The sequence below is a fragment of the Muscardinus avellanarius genome (assembly GCF_963383645.1).
Source record: "Muscardinus avellanarius genome assembly, chromosome: 16".
NCBI lineage: Eukaryota > Metazoa > Chordata > Mammalia > Rodentia > Gliridae > Muscardinus > Muscardinus avellanarius.
Genome location: NC_137802.1, coordinates 38,499,258 through 38,517,634, shown reverse-complemented (window position 1 = coordinate 38,517,634; position 18,377 = coordinate 38,499,258). Strand labels below are relative to the sequence as shown.

General features: G+C 53.8%; 1 protein-coding gene across 1 annotated transcript; it reads left to right on the top strand.

The window, feature by feature from the left end:
- Positions 1 to 1,934: 1,934 nt before the first annotated feature.
- On the top strand, positions 1,935 to 16,223 carry AKAP1 (A-kinase anchoring protein 1; the record flags this gene model as incomplete). The annotated part of the gene is made up of 10 exons (XM_080712697.1): positions 1,935 to 3,537; positions 7,080 to 7,213; positions 8,682 to 8,808; positions 9,371 to 9,498; positions 11,485 to 11,662; positions 13,264 to 13,414; positions 13,788 to 13,855; positions 15,110 to 15,183; positions 15,586 to 15,648; positions 16,149 to 16,223. Exons 1-10 carry the CDS (start codon positions 1,938 to 1,940, stop codon positions 16,221 to 16,223), a joined length of 2,598 nt encoding a protein of 865 aa, XP_080568823.1. The 5' UTR covers positions 1,935 to 1,937.
- Positions 16,224 to 18,377: the final 2,154 nt, after the last annotated feature.

The window sequence follows — 18,377 nt, the reverse complement described above, 5'->3', positions numbered from 1 at the left end:
CTCCTCCTCCTGCCTCCCCTATCCTGGGGAAATATGGTTTTGGAGGTAGCCTCTGATTAGCCTGTGAGTGACTAACACATTCAGGTTCAGGTTTTAAAACAAATGAGAAATAAAATGCTCAGGATGAAGGTAGCCAAAGAAAGAAAGGAACGAGAGAAAAAGAAAGAGAGAAAGAAAGAAAGAGAACGGCTGAAGGGGCGCTCAGTGTGCAGGCAGCCTGCCTGGACATTCAGGAAACGTTAGTGCGTCTTGCGCCACCTTCTGTAGGCCTTTCAGACCATGCATATCAGGAAAAATGTCCTCTTACAGTTCCCAAGAACTGGCATGGGATGGCTCAGGAGTGAGGAAGTGGGGGGAGCGAGCCCCTTGCTCAACAAATGGGGAGTGCGGGCAGGTGGAAGGACATCAGTCACCTGGGGGTGGGCCCTGTGAGGTGCCTCCCCGAAGTGCGCGCCCTCATTGAGACCAGTGAGGCTTGGTGAGTTGCAGCCAAACCTTTGGTGGTGGAGGATGGCTCCTATCTCTAAACACAGTGCCCAGGTAGCAAGGAAAGTAAACCCAGTGCTCTTCTCACCTCTCTGGGATCTCATGCTTCTGTTCTCCAAGGCGGTGAAGTCCTGCCAGTCAAGAAGTTTCTGTTGCTGGAAGCAAGCCACTCACGCCACAGAAGCAGAGACCCCTGCTTCCCGTGTCCTCAGCAGCGGGTCTCTGGCACTAGGCTTGGGTGGAGGCTGGGGAGTGGTGTGTGCTGGGAATCCCTTTCTGGACACTGTGGGTTGGGTGGTCCCGCCCCCAGCATCATAGCAGTGGGTGTCTGGCTTGGAAATGCCCCAGTAAACTTGTTTCCTGGGCTGTACTTCTCAGCTGAGTAGATACAGCTGACTGTCTAAGGGATACGATGGAGGGGCTGGGGCTAGAGCCTGTCCCGGGGATCAAGCTGGGCCGAGCGACTTGGGCAGTGAGTGGTAGCGATGGTCTGGCGCACGGCACCTGGGGCGGCTCCAGGCAGCTGGTTCTGGGTGAGGACTGGCAACAGAACTGAAGTACAGGGAGACAAGTGACGTGAGGGGCACGTGCATGTGTGTTTTAAAGATAACAGGTGTGGGGTTTCTGGGTCATATGGTATGGCTCCATGTTTTAAGAGCTATTATAAAGCTCTCCAAAAATGTGGAATGAACTTCGCCTTTCTTGGCCCCTACAGTTTGTCATCCACATCCGCCCAGAGGAGTGGATCCAGAGCCATTGAGCCACTGCTTAGTCCTGCTCTGCACCGCCAGTCTCATTGCTTCAGCTTCAGATATTAGCAAGGAAGCTCGTTCTTAAAGATGGAGGAACTTCCTGGAGATGACTTCCTTTCTGTGTTTCCCTGACCACATCATCTAACATTCCTTCTAACTAATAGCTCGTGACTCCTCTGGGGTGCTGTATTTCTTCTTTCTTTCTCTTTCTTTCTTTTTCTTTTTTTGAACCTAGGGGATTCTACCTCTGAGCTATACCCTCCCCACACGCCCTCCCCCATCCTATTTCATTCTTTATTTTGGAACTGGGTCTCATTGAGTTGCAGAGGGCCTTACAAGTTGCTGAGGCTGGCCGTGAACCTGTGGTACTCCTGGCTCAGCCTCCCAAGTACTGGGATTGCAGTCATGAGCCACCACGCCTGGCTCTGGGGTGCTGGATTTCTAGCAGGTTCCCCGGTGCAGAATTCTGGTCTGTTGATTGCACTTTGAGAAGCAAAGTCTTAGAATAGTGGTTCTCAACCTTAGCTGACTGTAGAACCACCCAGAAATTTGTTATCTCTGAACACAAACCCAAATGAAGGTGTAATTCACTATGCCAGTGTTCCATGCCCACACCCACACCCACACCCTCTTATCTGGCTCTCATGACTCCCTTCCTTCTCCCTCCCTCTGCAGGCATAGCTACTTCACGCCTCCAGGATGGCAATCCATTTCCGTTCACTCTTCCCCTTGGCGTTGCCTGGAATGTTGGCGCTCCTCGGCTGGTGGTGGTTCTTCTCACGTAAAAAAGAGCAGGTCAGCAGCAGTGATGAACCGGCAGAGGCCTGTGCTGTGGCATTGAGGGCTGGCCCCACCATCAAGGACCCGCTCCCTAAGGAAGAGGTCTGCCCCAGCATCCCATCCACACCTCCCACTGTCACAGGGCCACAAGAAAAGGAGCAGTCGGCTGTGAGCAAGCCTGAGCCCCCAGCCTTGCTGCGGGCACATCCGACTCCGCGCAGATCAGAGTCCTCGGGCAGCCTCCCCAGTGCCATGGATGCGAGATCTCAACCAGGGACACACAAGGACGACAGCGCAAAGGTGGAGCTCGCCCTGGTGGGTGACAAAGCTGGGTCCATTCCGCTGGAGTGTCTCCTCCCATCTTCAAAGGATGTGCCCTTCCCCCACGAAGCAGTGGAAGTGTGTAAGGGAGAGTCTGTGTTAGGTAAGGTGCCGGGGAGGGGCTGGCCCGGCCAGGCTGTGCCTGTTGCAGAGAAGCGCGGCCCTGGAGAGAAGGCAAGAGAGACAGGTGGTGCCGAGGGGACCGGCGATGCAGTGTTGGGGGAAAATGTGCTTGAAGAAGGTCTGTTGTCTCAGGAGCATGTCTCAGAACTGGAGAGCAGCAAGGCGCTCTGCCTGGCCCCCCTGGGAGGCAGGGGAGAGGAGGGAAGTGGCGGCCCACTCCCGGTGCTCAGGCCGGTGCAGAAGGAAGAGAACGCAGTCGGGAAGTTGTTAAGTGGCTTTGTGGAGTCGGCTCACGCAGAGCTGGGTAAGAATGAGGAGACACTGGTCCCCCAGGTCGCAGGTGACAATGCCAGGGTCAGAGATCTGGTAGGAGAGCTAGACAAAGAAGAGACCCCGGAGAAGAATGAGCAGATTGAGCAGGCTGCCTTCAAGATAATCTCCCAGGTGATCCTGGAGGCGACGGAAGAAGTGCTGGCCACCACGGCGGGCAGGACGGATCAGGGCTCCCCCAGTCAGCCCCAAGAGCAAAAGGAGGAGGGCAGTGCCCCAGTTAGCCAGAAGACTGCCCCAGAGCGAGACACGGCAGAAGCAGCCACTGGGCCGGTGGGTACTGCGCTCCCCTCTCCAGGCCTACCGGCGGAAGACCTGCCATCACCAAAGACCTACGTGAGCTGCCTGAGCAGCCCTCTGTCCAGCCCCACCAAGGACAAGAAGCCAAAGAACTCTGCGCACCCCATCTCCCTGGCCCCTTGCCCACCACCGGCCACCTTGCTCGGAGAGTCCTCAGATGAGGCAAGTGTTCTGGCAGAAGATAACGCCTGTGACACCTGCATGTCAGACAACAGCCAGAACACCCCTTCAGCAGCTTCCTCAGGGCAGTGCTTGGACTCCATCAGCACTTCAGGGCTCAAAGACTCTTGCGCAGAGACCAACTCAAGCCCCAGGGATAAGGTCGTCACTCCACCACTGCCAGACAGTACTGTGCCCTTCAGTAATGGGGTGCTGAAGGAGGAGTTGTCAGACTTGGGGGCTGAGGATGGATGGACCATGGATGCAGAAGCAGATCACTCGGGAGGTAGGAGGGTCTTGGGTGTTAACCTGGAGGACCAGGAGGGCTCCCCCTTTATTTGTTAGGGAAAACCTGCCCGCCTCTTCCTTCTGCCACTTCTGCAGCAAGGTAATGGGCTCTTCAACTCTGTGTCCCAGCCCGTCTGCAGAGAGTTGGGCCTGGCAGGGAGCTGGTGCTACCTGGGAAGTCAGGCCGCCCTGAGACCCCAAAGCCATAGAGCCATCACTTAGTTCACCGGCCAAGGGAGCCTTCCCAGCCCTTCTGAAGGAAGCTGTTCAAGCCGGGCGTGTTGGCACACCCCTGCAATCCCAGAATTTGGAAGGCTAAGAGAGCAGGGTCACAGGTTCAATGCCAACCTCAGCAATTTAGTGAGGCACTGTTTAGAAAAATAGGGCTGGGGTGTAGCTCAGAGGTAGAATGCCCCTGAGTTTAATCCCTAGTACCACCAAAAATAGAGACAAAATCAGGTCAGAGTCAGCCCCCTGATGAGTGTCAGCGCCTCTGAGGGCACTGAGAGGGGGCTTTCCATGGGAGGCCACTTTAGTTTACCCCCAGTGTCCAGCATGGGTGAGGGTTTTCTAATGGTTGGCTTTCTTTTAATCATGTGCTTGTTCCGTGTCTTCACTTGCTTTCCTTCTCCAGAAGTTCTTACAGGGTAAGTGCCCCAAGAGCGGCCGCAGCTCTGAGTCCTGGGGAGGCTCGAGCTGTCCTCAGTGTTGCTGTCACCTATTCCTTCGCAGAGCCTCAGCCATTTTTTTTCTGTGCAGCTGCAGTTCCACCCCAGGAAAGAGGGGCACTTTGGTAACGAAGTGTCCACTGGGTTTTTCGAGTGCTGACCCCAGCGTAGACAATTCAGACCGCTAACTTACAGGTCAGCAGCAGCTCCTGACCCTGCTTTTGCAGCTCCCCCTGGGGTATTTCCATTGATTTCACAGAGAACGCTACAGCTTCCCTGAGTGGCTCTCTGACCTGTTTGTCCTGGAGCCCTTCATCCGGAAAGCTTGGGATCTTTCTTGGGTGTTTTATTACTTTCAGCACCATCCAGAGTGTTAGCATATATCGCATTTTGTCACCTGAAGATGCTGTTGACTGAGACTGCTATTGTCTTAATGTACCTTTCAAAGGAAAAAAAAATTGTCAATTATGCAAGGCCAGATACTCTAAGATACATCCTAATGCCAGGAATGTTAAGATGCTTTTTTAAAAAAATTGCATCTTGCCAGGCGTGGTGGCGCACGCTTTTAATCCCCGCGCTTGGGAGGCAGAGACAGGAGGATCGCGCAGGTTCGAAGCCAGCCGCGCGTGCGCTGGCTTAGGAGACCCTGTTTCCAAATAAAAATGTAAAAATAGGTCTGGGAGTGTAGTCCGGAGATAGAAGGGCTTCCAGGAACCCCAGTACCACAAAAAGAAAAAAAAAAAAAAATTGCATCTTAACATGGGTTTGAAAAGGAGGGTTTTTTGTTTGTTTGTTTTTTAAAGAATAAAGGAAGCCAGGCACGGTTGTGTACACTTGTAATCCCCAGTGCTTGGGATGCTGAGACAGGAAGATCACAAAGGTTCGAAGCCAGCCTCAGCTACTTAGTGAGACTCTAGGCAACTTAGTGAGACCCTGTTTCCAAATAAAGTACAAAATAGGTCTGGGAGTATTGCCCGGAGGTAGAAAAGCCCCTGGGTTCCACCTCCAGTAGCGCGCGCGCACGCGCGCGCGCACACACACACACACACACACACACACCTAAAAATAAAGGAGTTTGCCTTTGCCTGCTGCTCTCAGCTTAATTGAGCAGCCCATCAGTCTTGTCATGTCTGCTCTAGGTTGATGGGAGTAGCTACTCAGCACTGTTGAGGGCTTCTGAGCTGAGCTTAGCTTTACTGTAACTGAACTGTGGTGATGGGCAGGAAGGTTTGGGGATAGCGAATTAGTATAAGCCTGGAGACGTTCATGGAGCACTTGTTCAGTGGTGCCGAGCACCAGGCTACTGGTCTCATGTTAGCCCTGCTTTAAGTATGAGAAAGTTGAAGCAAGGGCCAGGCGTGGTGGTGCACTCTTGTATCCCAGCATTTGGGAGGCTGAGACAGGAGGATCATGGTTCAAGGACAGCCTCATCTACTTAGGCCCTCTGCGACTTAGTGAGACCCTGTTTCCAAATAAAGTATAAAATAGGTCTGGGAGTATAGCCCGGGTGTAGAAAAGCCCCTGGGTTCCACCTACAGTACCACACACACACACACACACACACACACACACACACAGAATAAAAATAAAAAATAAGGCAGGGGGTATAGCTTGGAGGTCGAATGCCCCTGGATTCCATCCCCAGACCTGCAAAGAAAAGAAAAGAAAAGAAAGGAAGGAAGGAAGGAAGGAAGTTAGTTGAACCAAAGAAAGATGCCGAGATTGCCTGGCTGAGGGACCTGGAAGCCAGCTTTTGAATGCAGCTTGCTGAAGGGCTGGTGTGGTTGAGCCACTCCCGAGTACCAGTGGGACAGAGGCTGTATATGAGTGGAGCCCCTGTGAATCCCATTTTTCTCCCAGCAGGCTGACCAAGCAGCTTCTAGAAGGGGTGGTTTTCCCTGCAAAAAGCCTATTCTGAGCCCCTGGTATTGAGGGAGGAGCTCAGAGGTGACTCTTCCTTAGTTGGAAATAGAATCTTTTTTAGTCTCAGTCCTTTGCATCTAGATAGTACATGGGTTGTTTGGCAAAGGATTCTGCCCAGGATTTGTGAAACCCTAGTGGAAATAACCAAATTAATACTCTCAGGAGTGATCTATTACTAGCTATTAAGTTGCCCGTGTGTAACTAGAGCCACTTCTCTAAAGCTGGCTGGACCCCTGGTTTTCTCTGATGGTCCCTTTGCCATGTCTTGAGCAAGACAGCAGCTCAAGCTGGTGCCCAAGTCCCTCTTCCCACTCGCTCTTAGGAATGAGCTTTATCTTGGTCTTTTGGTCAGGGGAGGGTTGAGCCCAGTGTTGTGAGTTGCACAAGAAAGGTCCCAGCAGAGGGGAAGAAGGCCCTGCTTCCTTTGTCTGCATCTGGCAGTGTAACAACCAGGACGCAGACTGGGGATGAGAGGGGGTAAAGTGAGGACTGTTTTGGTCTGCTTACCTGATGGCCCCCACCTGGGAGTCCAGGCCTGAGGCCTGAGGGACTAGAGACCCATGATCTGCAGGGCTTGGACACTTGGAAGGCTGGCAGGGTAGCTGTGACTAGGCAGTCCAGAGCTCCTAGGACCACGTGGACCCGTGGGGCCACCCCTCCCCGGGCCTGGAGTCCTGTCTCTCCCCAGCTCACCATTTGTGCCTCTGCGCCAGCAGCTGTGTCCAGCGTGGCTGCCAAATAAGCAAGTGGGGCTATGAGTGACAGGCTAAAATTAGGTGTATTGATACCCCAGGCCTCCTTTCATTGGGGTTTTTCTGTGCCTTCTAGACTAGTCACCTGCCAAGCTGCGGGGTCGGAGGCTCCCAGTAACGTGATTTGGGGAGTTCTGGATATTGAAGGCTCTGAGCTGGGGCCTGTGCCTGTGTGCATGCTACTTCCTCCCCTGCAGGTTCTGACGGGAATAGCATGGATTCCATGGATAGCGGTTGCAGCCTCACAAAGTCCGATAGTTCCCAAAATGCCCAGGCAAGCTCCAACCCCAAGAAGGTCGACCTCATCATCTGGGAGATCGAGGTGCCAAAGGTAGGTGGCGGCATCCCCGCAGGCTGAGTTCTGTGGGACTTGGAGAGGCCCGGGACAGAGGGGAGGGGATGCCATGCCAGGGTTCTGAGGGCTCGCTGAAGGTGGGGTTCCTCCAGTGCCTTCAGGAGCATCTTCCTCGATCTGTAAGGCACAGGCCTGCGCATGCCAGCCCTGCCCCATCCCGGCTCCTCATGTGTGCCGGGGCTGGAATCTGTCTGCAGAACTAGCAGAAGCCCCACTGCAGGCTGGGGCAGCTGAACCCCTCGCCTGTGCTCCACTCTAGCTCTCCAGTGTAAAGTGCATTTTATAATTGAGCAGAGCATAAACCCACAGTTTAGAGAGCTCGATGAGTATAGAAATGTATGAAGAAAATAAAAGCCAGCTTTAATCCTACCCTCGAGAGTGACTGTGTAGACGTTTATTTCTTTCTTGTCTCACACCCTGTGGTTTTTAAACAAAACTGAGATTGTGTCACTTTAATTAATACTTTTAAATATTTAACAACTTAATCGTCCTGTGTTATTCTTTGAAAATGTCATTTTAACTTCACTATTCATTGTATGAAAGTCCGTTTACTTCACTAGTCCCCGGTTCCTGAGTGCACCAGTGGTTTCTAACCTTTTGCTGTTACAACTTAACAACTTATTAGCTTGATCTTTATGTTTATCTCTGGGGCTCAGGAATAATTGGCAGACAACTTTCTGCCAGGGCATTTGGCTGTGTGCCGAGGCGGAGACCTCGCTGGGTGTGACCCTGGGCTGCCGGCTCTGGTGGTGTCCTTCCCCGGGGACCTTGCTGCCCGCCTCTCTGGAATCAGAAGAGTGGGATTGCTGAGGCAGGTTCTGGGTGAGGAGGGACAGCGCCCCTCGCCACCCTGTCGGGGTGGGGTCATTCAGGATAATTTCAAGGCTTGTCTTACATCATGGCTAAGTTTGGTTCCTCCTGCTTGCCTCGAACTCTGGTGCACTGGGCGCTTTTGCGTGCCGTGTGCTGAGGGCTCCAGCGTGCTCTCCCTTGGCAGCAGGAACCCACGTGTTCCTAGGCCTTTACTTGCAGACTTTATCTTTGGATCCGAGGAGACTTGAACCATGACAACTGCTCGTGGCATGTGTTTGGAGGAGGGGGCACTGCCTTCATAGCTCTGGGTCTGGGCCACATTGTTAGGTTGAAATGGGAACTTCTGGGCCCTGCAGCCAGACTGCTTCGTTGAGCTCCAGAGCAGTCTGTGACCTCGGTGGGTTCCTTCTCTCTGTGCCTGTTTCCTCATCTGTAAAATGGTGATAAAGTTATCTGTTCACAGGTACGAGGAGTGACTCTTAAGTGCTTAGAACTGTCCTGGCAAATAAATGCTGACAGAGTAGCAGTGAATATGTTTGAGCTTGACCTTGTATAGAACAAGAGTAGGTCTTTGGGATGTAGAGAATTGGTTTCCTGTTGACTCTTTCTTCTCCCTTTCTCTGCCTGGCAGCACTTAGTTGGCCGGCTCATCGGCAAGCAGGGGCGGTATGTGAGTTTTCTGAAGCAAACGTCTGGTGCCAAGATCTACATCTCGACCCTGCCTTACACCCAGAACATCCAGATCTGCCACATAGAAGGTCAGTGCCGGCGGCTGCCCTGTGCTCCTTTCTCTTATCTGAAGTGGAAGCATCCATCCCAGCTGCCATCCTTTTGGAATCCTAGTCTCCAATTGGAAATGGCTTCTCATCCCAGGGAGAGGGAGCACTGGTTTCCTCCCTTCGGACTCCTTCCCCACTTCGGGGCTTGAAGGAGACGCGGGTCTCTCCCCGCCAGATCTGGAGGCAGGAGAGGCACAGGCGCTTGGTGAGCATGGGCAGGGGTCCTGGGTTCGTAGTGCCACCACCCAGGGCTCCCTCGCAGAGCAGGAGTGTCCTCTGGTCAGAGCGGGCCAGGCCTTTCCCACCCATCAGCCTCCCCTTGCGTTCAAAGCATGGGTCAGAATAGCAGAGGTAGCGCCTGAAAGGTGAATGGATTTAGATGACTTTCTTCCTGGACCAATCTTAGCATTTTGGCACCTTAAAGGTGCCCCTGAGCTCTAGGAGATGTCCTGTGCAGTGGGATGATGCGTGGGTGGGTTTGCTTTTGCTGTGACTTTTCTCTTACCTGTAGAGCTTGTGTGTCCTGTTCTCCCTCTTTTAGGCTCTCAGCATCATGTAGACAAAGCTCTGAACTTGATTGGGAAGAAGTTTAAGGAGCTGAACCTCACCAATATCTACGCTCCCCCACTGCCTTCGCTGGCACTGCCTTCTCTACCAATGACGTCCTGGGTAAGCACACTTCTGAGTGATCAGGACTTTTCATGCTCCTAACCCAAGCCTACCCAAGTGAGAAACTCCCCAGGCTGTGGACCAAGAAGGCCACAAGCAGATTACTGCCCAGCCCTCTCGCCTCTGGCTTCCCGGCCAGTTCTGCTACCACTGTGCTCTCTGGGGACGGAGCACAGTGCTGGCAAGAAGCCAGCGCCTCTCAGTCCCACACGGGAGGACTGTGCTCCCTGGCTCTGCCACCTGGGAAAAACTGTTGTATGTTTTAAGGCATTTGCCCCAGAAGGCAAAGAGTTCAACCAGGAGAGGGGTGTGTCCAGAGCGGTTGGGCTTCTGAAAGCTGGTGCTGTGTCCAGGGTCACCACCCAGCACCTGAGGCCTGGGAGCTCTGCCTTGGACCGGGCTTGTGATGGGCCATTCTGTTCCTTTTCTTTAGGTTAAGTAGTGGCCCTGGCCAAGGAGTCCTGTCCCCTTCCCTCTCCCTAGGAACTACCTAGATTCTAAATCTATAAGTACAGAGTTTCCTCCAGGAAGCCCTGAGGGCATGTTGGTGGGAGCTGACTTCTCGGGTGTTTTAGGGTCTCGTGGGACCTGTTACTTGTATCCTGCAGCACGGTAGGCTGGCCCAGTCTGGCCTCTTCCCACTGGGAGTAGATGTGCAGAGTTCTCTGGGCCGAAGGCTAGTCACCGCATTTCACACAGATGGGCTGAACGTGCTGCCGCCTGAGAGTTGCCCCTTGGGTTCTGTCGAGGATGGTGGCATCCAACTGGACACCCTTCTGCGTGGGGGGAGGAATAGGTGCTGCTTTCTTCTGTGGGTGTTTGGGCGTAGACTGCCCGCACTGCATGCTTTCCTCCTGAATTGTTGAGTTTTTTCCAGGAGGCTTGGCTTTAGACTCTCTTCTTAAATAAAAGAGAGGTTTGTGTGGATGGCTTCTCCCTTGTATTCCTCCTGGTTCAGCGGGACTAGGAGAGATTCCAGGGTGAGCAGGGCTGGGGCAGGCCCATGGAGGCCAAGACTCTTAGCCAGCGAAGCTCTTCTCCCTGGGGCAGCAGGCCTGCAGGTGAGACGCCCGGCCCTGTCCAGAGCCCTGTCTGCTGCCATAGCTTGGCATCTGGAAAGCCAGCGCCTGACCACAAAGCTAAGACCACGTGGCCTCTGCAGCACCGTGCACGTGGGGCCTGGCTGCCGAGCACCTACAGACCAAGGCCCAAGTGAGAAAGCCTGGAGACAAGAAGAGCAGGACTGGGGGCGAGGGGAAGGCACAGAGAAGACACAGGACACAGACTCTGGCAGGCATTGACAGTGGGCCTGCCCTGGGGCTGCTGTTCGCTGTTCAGAAGGCTGTAGGCCAGGGTCAGCTGCAGGCCCAAGAGGTGGTCGAAGAGCTTGAGGACTGCCCGCTTCTTACTCTTGGACACCTTGTTCTCGGTGGCCGCTCCTTCCTGTGTTGCCTTCTCTGGGTGTTACAGACTCATCAAAAGAGGTAGAAGGTAGCCAGGCAGGTACAGTGGTACACACCTGAAATCCCAGTCCTTGGGAGGTGGAGTCAGAAGGATCACAGGTTCAAGGCAAGTTAGTGAGACCCTGATTCAAAAAAAAGGGGGGGAGGAGGGCTGGGTGAGGTTGAGTGCCTCTGGGGTCAATCCCCAGCACCCCCCCCCAAAAAAAAAAGAAAGGAAAAAGAGAGGAGAAGGTCTGGGGAGTGGACCCTACCAGGCATGAATCCCAACACTACCTCCACAGCTGGCTCCTGGCCGCCCACCTTTTAGGTGAGGCTGCCCCTAATGGCTACTTGTGGTATTGCAGGACTAGAGCTGCAGCCCCTGAAGTAGTTCCTGAGCTCTGTCACCTGGGGTGCCTTGTTGTTTGGGATTGCTGTGCCCTTTTCAAAGATGTGCCAATTCAGAGACTTGCCTTGGGACCTTGGGGCTTATCCTAAACATGAGAAGGATTGATGCAGTGTCTCTGCCTCTTCCCCTCGATAGCTCATGCTGCCCGACGGCATCACCGTGGAGGTAATCGTGGTCAACCAGGTCAACGCCGGGCACCTGTTTGTGCAGCAGCACACACACCCCACCTTCCACGCGCTGCGCAGCCTGGACCAGCAGATGTACCTTTGCTACTCTCAGCCTGGAATCCCCACCTTGCCCACCCCGGTGGAGAGTAAGTGCTGCTCTGGGTGGGTGGGCACAGGGGATGGGAGTAGGGGTTCCTAGGCTCTGGCCGGACCAGGGAGAACAGCCCTGAGGGTTACTTGTTTTTTCTTTGGTCTTGACCCAGAAAGGAGCTCTTCTAGGATCCTTCATGGAACACCATTCTTGAGTTCCTGCCACTGTCATGGTGTACCATTTGGCTAAGCTTCCTGGCTAGGCCAAGCTCATGTTTCCATAGGCTGAAAAGGCAGTGGGACTGGTAGAGTTTTGGCACAGGATTCAGAAATATCCTGCTACTTTGTATCTGCTACAAAGTCCCACTATTTGTATCTGTTATATAGGGTAGATGCTACTTGTTTCAAGAAGTGGGTTGGACAGAGTGTGTTGTGAGTAAACCACTTCCTGCCAACACTGGTTACAGTCCAGCCAGTCCTGCAGTGAGGTCATCTTCCGAGCCTCTGTGATAGTGATTGCTCTGGTAACCCCTGAGCAGCTGGGCTCCAAACTGACCTCCCCAGTGTTGCCTCTGTTGTTTTTATCAGCTGGGATCAAATGTCAGAACACTCCTCCCACCCTTCAAAGACTCCTAACCTGGGGTTTCCTGATGGGCTTTGGGTCACCAGAAAAAGCTTTGAAGTTATCTGTACTACTGGTACCTTTTTCTCCTGGAGGATTAGGGGGCTCTCTTTAAAAGGGAGCAGACCCGGTATAATCAGCCCTGTGACCCAGGTCATCCTGCTGGCCTGGGGCATTTCTAGGGGCACCACTGGGTGGCCCTTGCCTCATGGCTCCACCTGCCCCTGCTGTCTGGGGAGGGCTTGCTGCCCCTGGAGCGTGGCCTTGTTGGCTGCCCAGTTGCTCTCGGCTCCTCCCGGGGCCGAGGATAGGTGATGTGGGTGTAGGTAGGTGTACTTCATTTTTTCTTTTTCTTTTGCAGCACTGGGGATGGAACCCAGTGCATTCTTCCTCCAAGCTACACCCCCCAGCTTGATTTTTTATTCTTTATTTTGAAACAGGGTCTCACTGAATTGCAGAGGGCATTACTAAGTAGCTGAGGCTGGCTGCAAGCCACGATCCTCCTGTCTCAGCCTCCTGAATGCTGGGATTATAAGTGTGCGTCACCACGCCCAGCTGGCAGGAGCCCCTCTTCTGCCCAGGCCTCCCCATCTGAGAGGAGGTGGGCTGGGACAGACCCAGGAACCACTGAGGTCTGCTGCACTGGGAGGTTCCTGGTTCCGGGACTTTTCCTTAAGAATGCAGGGCAAGCCCTGGCCCCCAACGCTTTTTAGTTTTGTATTTCACTTGGCTTATTCAGGTTAATGCTTCCATTCCAGGCCTCAGGAAACTTCAGAATAATGATCTCCATTGTGTGCTTTTGTGTCTGGATAGCTTGGGGGATGTCACACAGGCTAGGCTGAATTCCCCACGTCTCGGGTCTTACCTCGGCTCATCCTGGGCGCCGAGGAAGCTTTCGTTGGGGACTCATCCCTGTCCCTGTCCATGGAGGTGCAGCCCTCTGAAGTAACACGGGGAGGCGAGTAGCGGTGACGGCCGGCCCTCGTGCCCTCCCCGGGCCGGGCGTGTCCACACACTCCTCTCTCCGCCCTGCAGTCACAGTCATCTGCGCTGCCCCCGGTGCGGACGGGGCCTGGTGGCGAGCCCAGGTGGTGGCCTCCTACGAGGAGACCAACGAGGTGGAGATCCGCTATGTGGACTATGGCGGATACAAGAGGGTGAACGTAGACGTGCTCCGGCAAATTCGGTGAGTGGAGACGCACAGGCCCTGCTCGCTGTGAGGTGCGGCGTGGGTGTGCCCTCCTGCTGCCTGCGGTGTTCTACCGGAGTCAGATATAAACAAGCATGACTGAGCCAGAAGGCCTGTCCTGTGGAAGAATCCCCCAGGTGTCAGAACTCAGAAGCGAGACAGGCTCCTGTTGGGTTTGATGCAAGAAGTCCCCCGAGGTCAGCTCGCAGCACGGCTCGCTGCTTGCACTCAGGTGTGCTCTGAGCTGTGGCCTCCATGTCTCCTGGGTTGTGGGTGTCACTTTGCGAAGCAAAAGGTAAATGGGAAGATTGGCTGGCGGTGGAGTCAGATTTCAAGTCCACATCACCTTGTCCCTCTCTTGCCTCTCTAGGTCAGACTTTGTGACCCTGCCGTTCCAGGGAGCAGAAGTCCTTCTGGACAGTGTGATGCCCCTGTCAGGTACAGGTGGAGCCTCTGGCCGGGGCGGGTGGGCCTTTGCTGAGCAGAGGTCTTTCTTAGCCCTGTTCTCACCTGGAGGGCGTAGGTAAACACAGTTACTGCCACCCTCAGAGCCCCTGGTCCAAGGGAAGGGTGTGGGTGAGGCCTGAGAACTTGCATCTCTAACGACCTCCCAGGTGAAGCTGTCTTTGCTGCGCCATTCTTTGGGGCCGCTTTTCTAGATTTAGCGCACTAGCGTTGAGAGGCTTCCAGCACAGCCCCTTCCAGAATGGTCTCGACCCAGAGAGGGTGGGTACTGGGTCAGCGGCTCTGCTCAGTGGGGTCAGAGCTCCTTAGGGACACTGGGACTGTGCTAACATGCCCCTTTCTGGAGTCTGAGACTGCAGGCGTTGCCAGAGAGCTGTCATTACCTAGCCCCCGTTTTCCTCTCCGGGAAATGGGGATGTACCTACCTTTCAGGGTGGCTGTGAGATACGGTGTGCAGAATGTGGTCAGGTAGCAGCTATTGACAGCCGTAGGTAATAGCTGCTCATCTCATCGCCCTCCCCAGGTCTTCTCCTTCAGTCCTGTTCTTGCTCGTCTGAAGCAACCCAAACACTTTAGAAACACTACGGTCTAGCTGGAGTCATCAGATAAGACACTGGGCAGGGTCTTTTGTGTTTCTTCCTTACTGTTGCCCGACTTTCCTCCATTTTTGTACATCTAAGCAGTTTGTCTAGACCTGCTGAAATGCTCTCTCCTTCATCATCAGACCTTCCCACACCTTTATAAATATGGCTCCTTCCTGCCTGGGGCGGTTTCTTCCTTGTGACTTCATAACCCAGCAGAGCAGAATGCCGCCCCAGTACCCTGCCCCCTTTGGAGGGACCGCCCATAGTAGGCCGCCTGCCTGGATTTGAATCCCAGTGGCACCCCAGTGTTCTCATCTGTAGAACAGGCCTAACACCTTTTTTGTAGGGTGTTGCTGATCTGGTGAAGAGCATACGTGCATGCTCGGCACGATTGGTCCCCAGGCGTGTGGGCTTGGTATCTCTGTGATAGGCGGAGCCTGGGCTGCATCAGGGACTCAGTGTTTACCCTTGAGGCACGTGGAGGCCTGGGCTCTGCCTGGCCTCCGTGGCTCTACCCAGTGCGGTTCTCAAGTCCCTGCGGCGTCCGGAGCCTCCTGCCCCGGATACAGTGAACGTTGTGCAGGTGATACGAGTGCTTTGCCTCGGTGAGCATCTAAATGCCCTTTTCCTTCTCCCTCTAAAGATGACGACCACTTTTCACCCGAAGCAGATGCCGCGATGAGCGAGATGACGGGAAACACAGCGCTGCTCGCCCAGGTGGGTGCGGGCTGCGAGCTGGGGCCTCCTGCCTCGCTCGGTCAAGTGTCTGGGCCTCTCGGGAGCTGACCTTTAAATCCCGTCCTTCCCATGGCGTGGGCCTTGGGTGACCACGCTTTAAAAAGACTTGCATGGGGCTGGGCATATGGTGCGCGCTTGTCATCCCAGCCACGGGGGGGCTGGCTGACACAGGAGGATCCTGAGCTTGAGACCAGCCATTGCAACAACTTAGCAAAACCCTGTCTCAAAACACAAAAAATAAAAGGGCTGGGAATGTAGTTCAGTGGTAGAGCACTTGCCTCGTGTGCACCAGGGCCTTGGGTTCCATCCTCAGCACCACAAAAAATAAAAGTAGGTACGTGGAGTGGCTTCACAACCTGTCTCCTCCCCTTTGCCCTTTAGGTGACAAGTTACAGCCCCACTGGCCTTCCTCTGATTCAGCTGTGGAGTGTGGTCGGAGATGAAGTGAGTCCTGCCCCTGGTCGGTTCGTCGCCAGCAGTTGTGGGTCAACTGGAGCTGGTTCTGACACCGCCTCCTCCTGACCGGAGGATGTAACTAAAGCAGCACCGCCCAGGGGACACGGGTGCCATGGATGAGGGTTGGTTAGCTGTATCTGGTGGGTAGAGGTCAAGGGTGCTGCTTGTACCCTACCGTGCCCAGAATAGCCCCTTGCAGGATGGACCTGTCCAGCCCACCCGTCACTAGAGCCAAGGTGGGGACCCTGCTCTAGGCCTTGCAGAGCCTTCTGTCCACTGGGTTTTCCTACCCTCCTGACAGGCTCTGCTACTTGGGCATTTTGGAAAGCCTGTCCTCATACCACAGTAGCAACAACATTCGGTCCAGAGTTGGGCCCTTGCACGCACACTGGTGCCTGGCTGGCGACCGGGGCTTGGGAGGGAGAACAGGCTGGCTAGAGGTGGCCCGCAGCCATGGGCCGAGCTCTCAAGGGAACTTTGTTTTCCAGGTGGTGCTGATAAACCGGTCACTGGTGGAGCGAGGCCTCGCGCAGTGGGTAGACAGCTACTACTCGAACCTCTGACCCTGGCCCCAGAGCCTCCTCTTGAGTCTTTTTTGCACTGTTGAAATTGGGCTTGGCACTCATGGCAAAGATTTAACATCAGAGTAAAAAACATCGTCCTCTCAAGTCCTCTTTCCCCCCGTTCTGTAGGTCCTATTGAGAGGGTGTTTCCTCCCCGAGGAAAAAAGGACAGAATTGTGGGTTCTCTTCAGAGCCATAGAATGGCATTTCACAAGCCCACTGGTTTAACCTTATTCTAAGCTGTTTAACAAAAAAGAAAAGTGGTCTCAACCAGGTTGACCTATCCCCCTCCAGCCCATTCCTCTCCTCCTCCCTCTCCCTTCTCCCCTACGAACCCGCAGCCTGGCAGGCTGGCCACAGGGCATGTACAGCGCGCTGGAGAGGGTTTCTTCAACTTCCCAGTGTTTCTTCAGGGAGCCGGAAGTGAACTGACTAGTTGGTATCGATTCCCTGTACGGCTCACGTAAATGAGTTGGTGGTGTTGAACCGTTTTTATATACTTCTCTAGGTCTCTAGGAACCCAGACTTTTTTAATGCAGATGTAAATATGGAACAGTTGTCACGCCTCTGGCCCTGGTCAGTGGGGAGGGGAACTGTTACCTTGCCAAGCCTGGATGTAATTTGTAACCATTTTCTATTTGTGCAAATTCTGTAAATATCTGTTTAAGAAAATGTAATATTTTGTACAAGATACACTGGAGAACAAAGGGAACGCAAGGTTTTTTCCACACATTTCACCTGTAACTAGACGTTAATCCCACAGAGCACGCCTGCAGACCGGGCTCTTTCCAGGGCACCCGGGCTTTCCTGCGCACCAGACTGGGTGGCTGTATGGGATAGACTCATCTAGGGATTTTTTTTGCTGTACACATTTGTTTAAAAAAAAAAAAAGTAATGCATTGAATTACCATGCAGTGGTGTGTTTGATTCATTTTAGACTGGCTTCAGCATTGTGCAATTTAAGAATAAGTAGCCTAAGTATCTTGAACTTATATAAATCATGAATTGTATAAACTACAGTGTTGAGTCCTTTTTTTTTTTTGCCCCAGTGGTGAAAAAGGTATGTGGAGGGCGTGGGGAATGCAGAGCATGGTTGTGAGTGGTGGGCTGGAGGGCCAGTCATCAGCCTCACAGGACCGCGCCCAAGGGAATGCAGAGCATGGTTGTGAGTGGTGGGCTGGAGGGCCAGTCATCAGCCTCACAGGACCGCGCCCAAGGGGCCCTCCGCGGGAAGACATTTTGACCACAAGTGCCTGGCCTTTTCCCTTTTTCTTGCCCCACCAGGTGGCAGCTGTGCTTCCTCTGACTTCCCCACTCCAGGCCTAAATAGCCTGATGTAAGAATCAGTCATTTGGTCTTTGTGCATTAGTACTGTGGCGATAAGGATATAAAAAGCATACATTAGCCGAGCGTGGTGGTGCACGCTTGTAATCCCGGCATTTGGGAGGCTGAGACAGGAGGATCACGATTTGTGGGCAGCCTCAGCTACTTAGGCCTTTGCAACTCAGTGAGACAATAAAGAATAAAAATTAGGGCTGGGGGGTAAAGTTTGGAGGTATAATGTCCTGGGTTCTATCCCCAGTACTGTTAAAAAGGACCTTAAAGACACAAGAGCAGCCCCAGTCTTGAAGTGAGGCCCTGCCTCCCCAAGTGGCCCCTCCCTGCGTCTCTCTAGGGGTGCCCCTGCTTCCTGTGCTGTGGGGCTCCTCAAGGCTTCCAGGGTGGTGGTTTCAGCGGCGGACCCTGGAGAACTGAGGTGAGCTGAGACAGCTGAGGCTCCTCAGGCAGAAGGTATTCTGTAAAATTCTCTGCTTCCAGGCCAGCTGGGACAACTTAGTGAGGCACCCCTATCTCAAAAAGCAAAGGGGGCCAGGGATGTAGCTTAGTGTCCGTCTCTACCTGGCGCCTTCCTCTCACCCCCTCCTGGAGTTTCCAGTCCCAGCAGGCCTCAGATACTCTTTGGTTTTCTGCTCCACCCAAAGGCTGTAGCTTCCCTGGCTCCTGAGCTGGAGTTACAGTGGCCTATTTTCCCTGCAAGCCTCGGTTCTTAACTATGTGGTTAACAGGGCATTTCCCTCATCTCTAAGATCAGGTAATGTACCAACCCGCTAAGGTTGAGGTGTAGCGCTCATACAGCGCGGGCCCTGGCCAGCT